Here is a 5,778-nt window from a genome sequence, read left to right as displayed (position 1 = left end):
TTAAAACGATTTCTAACACCCGTTACGATTGGTTCTTAGGAATCTGCCACCGACATATAATCGTACTCAATGTGCTGCTACTACTAGTCGAACCGATTAGAGCATCGGTCGGGTCGGACCAGTTGGTCCAGTCGTTCATAGTGTGAAACAGCCCTTAGTCGCTCGAAAGTGTCAGAAGTAACGTGAGTTATTAAAGGTGTTTGGTTCTGATCCTACTTTTAATCCGCCTGTAGACGGTGGATAGCCTGAGGCCAAGACGGGATCGAATCCTCGAAACCCCGCATAGAACTTTTAAGGATAATCTGGTTAAAATATGTTGCGCTCAGTCTTTCACCACCGAGACGTCCAATTGTGAGAATGGACGAATGTATTGATACAGTGGGTCTAAAAAGAAAAGGTTCTTTTAGGGCCTACAGGATGGATACAATCAAAATTTATAACTTAAATAACTCAAGAAACTTCGATAGTGAAAATTTAATTTAATTATTCGAAATTAAAACCCATAATTTTGTAAATATTACCAGATGAACATTATTTAATAAAAGCGAAAAATAATTTGTGAATCCGTTTTTAAAAATAGGGCATAACATCGAAGTAAATGTAGTCAAATTCATCTTTCAATTTCATTTCAGATTTCAAATATTTAAAACTTTGAATTCCTTCCAGTGGATTGTAGTAATTTGCCGAGGGACTTATTATTATGTTATTTTCTTCAATGATGTGTTTCTCAAGAATTTTAACAATCAATCGAAAAAATGTAAACCTTAGAATCCGTAGAGGACCGTTCAATAAAACACACCCGTTCGTATTACTTGTTGTTCTGTAACGCGATTTCGTCCATAACTTCACGTTAACACAAAAATTTAAGATTACAATTATTCCTTCTTTCCTGCAATGTGTTATAGGAAGATACAATTTGTTGATAAAACAATCTTCCTTAGCAACTATGTCACATATGAATCGAGTATTTCTATTCATACTCCTTGTTGCGTTAATAAAGTATGCACTACGATTCACATAAGAGAACCAGGACGAGAGTAATTCGTGCTTTCTTGAGCATGTAATGTCACAAATGCTGTCCGGAATAAACCATGGGCCGTATTCTGGTCACTTATCTCTCGTCTCTTCTTTCACCGACGAATGACGTCAAAGCGAGAGACGAAATTCGTCTCTCATACAAAGTGGCGATTCTGGTCGTTCGTAACGATCTCGTCTTTGTCGTTGACGTCACGATTCTATTCGGTTGATTATACATGTTCGGGTTATCTGCGCGCGCAACGCGGTATAGAATTTTAACCAATGAAATTGTACAATTTTCGAAAGTGCAGAATACGAAAATATAGAGCACGTGGTACGGCACGAGGTAATCAAGATGTCTCGACTTATGTTATCATCGGAACAAATGGAAATGTTGGTAACCGAGTTGCAAAAGCGTCCATATTTAGCTAAAGGAAAATTGGACGGAAATATTTCCAAAAATACTTTACGAGATGGATGGCAAGAAATTAGGGATAAAGTGAACTGTCTAGCTGATGGTCCACTGATCGAAGTGGAACAATTAAAAAAAAGATGGAGTCAGTGGCGTTCCCGAACGAAAAGTAAAGCGGCTGCTTTAAGGAAAGATATACTTAGAACAGGTGGAGGGAAAAGAAGTACTCCACCATTAACAGATCTTGAAGAAAAGGTGTTGTCATTAATTGGGAACGAAGAATTTGGATTGGAAGAAGAAAATTTATACGAGCTTGGAGCTTGCACTACAAGTTCCGTTGAACCTTTACATAATGTAAGTAATACCTTTTTATTTATAAATTCATTTTTTATATATTAAATATAGTCTATATATATATATTTATATTTATATATCGTAGATACAGAATATAGTTCCCGAAGGAAATGATGTGGAACCACATCGTGAAATAGTTGAGAGGGAAGATCTTGAATCTGCAAGTAAGTTATTTATTGTCAAGTAATTATATTTCTTGACTTCAAGTTTATTTAGTTTTAAAATTAAATGTTTTAATCTTCCCGTTCTAATGCCAGATTCTGGATGTCGTCGTCGTCGTCGTCGTCACCGATCTTCAAATGAAGATAATGTAACTTCATTTATAGAGCAATCTGTATCTAATCAAAATTCATTATTAACAAGGTAAACCTTATAATCTTTTTGGAATTTATTTTACTTTGAGGTTGACTTCATTGATTAAAATATTAATATAGTTAGATGAAAATATTAAAACATTTCTCTTTGATTAAATGCTTTGTCTAGTTTCATTAAAAGTATCTAGTCATTTATGTGTATATATATATACATTTTTTTTTTTAATGTAGGCTTTCATCTATAGATGAAAACCTAGCAGAAAATAATGAACTAATAAGACGACAAAATAATATAATGGAAGAGAAAAATATGATTCTCAAAGAAATCTTGCAAACTCTGCAAAGGGTATTTATTTTATATAATTGTTTAACATTTTAATACTTTTTAAAAAATTTATTGAGTAAACAATATTTTTATATTTACATGTGTGTCTTTTTTTTTCAGTTTGCGTGATGTGTTCGTACTGCTAGCCAATTTAAACAATTTTGTCTCTCTTTTTTTATTTTATAATGTACTTAGAAATGAAATAAATAATAAATAAATATTTCTAAATAATAACTTAGTGTGTTTACTTATTTATTTAGTCTCTAAAGAATAAAGACTGGAAACAAAATTAATTCACTGTTTTCATTCATGTTTATTTTAACAGAATCTCTGTAATATTAACTGTTGCCTGACATTTACAGCATTCTGATTTGCAGAATGTTCTATTTCATTTATGCTATCATCATCATCATCATCATCATTTCCACAGATTTCTTCTGTAGGAATGTTAAATGCTACACAAATATTATGTAAAATAGCACAAGCCATCACTATTTTTGCTGATTTTTCTGGAACATATTGTAATCCTCCAGCTGACTTCAAGTCAAGGCATCTAAATCTAATAATTAAAAATAATAATTTTAATATTTAATTTTGTAAAATTAGTAAATTGTTAGTAAGAAAAATGTGAGAATTTCTCATACCTCTGCTTTAAAACACCAAAACATCTTTCAATGGTGTTTCTGGCTTTTCTGTGAGCTGCATTGTAATTTAATTCTGCAGCTGTTGATGGATTACCTACAGGTGTAAGCAGCCATGTTTCTAAAGGATAAGCACTGTCTCCTGTAAACATAATTTAGAGAATGGTATTTACTTTTTCATACCAAATTAATAAGAAAATAATGTCTTTACATTTTTGTTTTAGTTTGGTATTACATGACACCGAAATACTTCAAAAGACAATATGTTTGTGAAATATATGCTTACCAAGCAACCATAATCCTCTTCCTATTACTCCATCTTCAAAATTTTCCCGCAGAGTGGAATTTCGCCAGATAAAAGCATCATGCGTGCGCCCCGGATACAATGGGTTAATATTCAAAATTCTCAACTGAGAATCACACACCTAAAAGCATAATTTTAGTCTTATAAACAACTATTATTCAATTCTAATATCTTGTATTCAAGTGATATTGATAGTGAAATGAGTGATTTGACATAGAAATTTAAAGATACCACTTTATTAAAGACATTAATTTTATTTATAGTTAGATGGTTAATTTGTATAAATACTTACAACTTGAACATTAATAGAATGAAATCCTTTTCTATTGATAAATGATTCTTCATTATATTTGGAGGCTGGAGGTGCCTTGATTGCAATATGAGTGCAATCAATAGCTCCTGCAATAAGTAAAGAAATAGTAAAAATCATCATATAATTAAATAAGAAACTTTATCATTTTATACACTAATTTTAAAATTATAAATTGTAACAGCTATTTAAAAAACTAAAAGTAATTACATACTATATTGTATTCTAATAAACAAATAAAAACAATTTACTCACCCACAACTCCTGGCATTTGACTGATGATAAAAAATCTAGAAGACACATCCAATTGTTGTTCTCTACTCCTAGGAAAAGAAATTGTGTGTCCCAATCGGCGGATGATACTGTTGACTACAGACGGCATAATTCGGGACACTGTCGACTGAGCAACTTTAAGTTGGCAGTGATCACCGACATTTCTTTGAAATCCACCAGAAGCAAAAAATTGTAAGGTTATCAATAACTGAACTTCTGGTAGAATTACGGTCCGTGACTTTCTCCGGACTAAATCATCCCGCAATTCGTTGCACAGCCACGCGGTAGCTTCTTTCGTTAGACGAAATCTTGAACGAAATTCATCATCATCTAAATCAAAAGCGTTATCTCTATCTCAAAATACTCTTTCTCGAGATAGGGAACGTTTTGTGATGCGATCGTATAGCACGAGTAGCATGGAGTCGTCCATATTGGATATAACGAAATCGAGGCGAAAGACGAAAGACCGGCTGAAAGACAGCTATCCGCTCGTCTCTGATAAAAGAGAGAAGCGAAGAGAGAAAAAGTTGTCCAGAATCGCGTTTAGAGAGACGCGACGATCTCTCGAGACGTAAACAAATGATTAGCCAATCAGCGACCGGCTTGGGAAAGACGAGAGACGAGAGACGATGACCAGAATAGGGCCCCATGTCTCCTCGAAATCCTTATTTTGCAAGTAGCATCTTATTGCATCTCTTTCTACGTCCGTTAAGATCGGTTCGACGAACACATGAGATTCCAGAAACCATTCCGGCATTGTCAGAAATCGTATGTACGGAAGGAATGGTTTTATGACTTGCCTCAGAGATTTTTCACTATTAATTTTTTTCTTGGCCCATTTTAAAACTACTGTGAAGATGTCTGTTTCGTCAATATGTATATTTACTGGCCTACGAACGAGTCTATCGATGGTTGTTGCTTCACAGTTCATCCATTCGTCCGATGAGAAAATTTCCTGCCATTTCGAACTTAATATATTCCAGCACAAATATTGTAATCGCTTGTCGTTCTGTTGACATGCTAAGTCATGTACGTAACACACGTTTTTAATTCTTGACGGATCGGTCATGAAATCTCGGCACGCTTTATTCAAATTTCGTAGGCCTAATCGTTTGCTTATGCAGAATATGTCCGTTGCATTCTGCATTGATTTTATAGTTTCCCGTCCTTTTTCCAGATATCTATAATATAGCAGAAGATAACAATATTAATGAAAATTAGAATATGCCAACGTACATATTTAAAAGATAATTACGGAAACTCACTCTTTTATTTGTTGTAAAATATCCGAAGAGTACGGTAAATAAAGAGAGACTGATGGTTTGTTTGAAGAAGGAAGTAGCATGAATTCCAATCTATCACTACATTTACACAAAATAGATTTTGAAAAATGGATCTGTTGTTTGTCATTGCAAAACACTGTAATCAGATCCATTTATCTTAAATCAATTTTAAATGTGAGAAATACTGTAAATAATGTAAGGAAAATTATTGTCGGATTTACAGTATTGTTTCGTCATAAAAACCTTCGTACAGTATTGACTTTAAGGGTTAATCGTAATTAAATTTAACGATGGCTAGAGCTGTTTAATAACTTTTATTAGCTTCAACTGTTATTGCAACCAAATGCAACTAAACATTGTATGGTGATATTTCAGGACACGCGGAAGACGTACGAATATTTTTACCAATACACATCGCTTTGGCACTTTTGGCGCTGCATGCAACAAGCATTTTATTTATTCCAGACACTCGTGCTATATAGCTTCGTATTCTATTTAAAAATTTAATTTTATTGTATTTGTGGATATTATTATTAACCTCTTAA

At 33.3% G+C, this 5,778-nt stretch overlaps 2 protein-coding genes across 2 annotated transcripts; one reads left to right on the top strand and one right to left on the bottom strand.

Moving 5' to 3' along the window:
- Positions 1-1,100: 1,100 nt before the first annotated feature.
- Positions 1,101-2,551, top strand: LOC136973164 (uncharacterized). The gene is made up of 5 exons (XM_067267863.1): positions 1,101-1,783; positions 1,869-1,947; positions 2,041-2,146; positions 2,329-2,443; positions 2,543-2,551. Exons 1-5 carry the CDS (start codon positions 1,373-1,375, stop codon positions 2,549-2,551), a joined length of 720 nt encoding a protein of 239 aa, XP_067123964.1. The 5' UTR covers positions 1,101-1,372.
- Positions 2,552-2,740: 189 nt separating this feature from the next.
- LOC136973163 (putative nuclease HARBI1) lies at positions 2,741-4,280 on the bottom strand (the record flags this gene model as incomplete). The annotated part of the gene is made up of 5 exons (XM_067267862.1): positions 2,741-2,981; positions 3,067-3,205; positions 3,350-3,488; positions 3,660-3,766; positions 3,933-4,280. Coding segments are annotated over 5 exons (974 nt in total), but the record flags the coding sequence as incomplete, so codon positions are not given.
- Between the last annotated feature and the right edge of the window lie 1,498 nt (positions 4,281-5,778).

The sequence above is a fragment of the Centruroides vittatus genome, unplaced genomic scaffold, assembly GCF_030686945.1.
Source record: "Centruroides vittatus isolate TY-2023 unplaced genomic scaffold, ASM3068694v2 contig_3101, whole genome shotgun sequence".
Lineage (NCBI taxonomy): Eukaryota > Metazoa > Arthropoda > Arachnida > Scorpiones > Buthidae > Centruroides > Centruroides vittatus.
The sequence above is the reverse complement of the archived record's forward strand: the minus strand, read 5'-3'. Positions and strand labels throughout refer to the sequence as shown.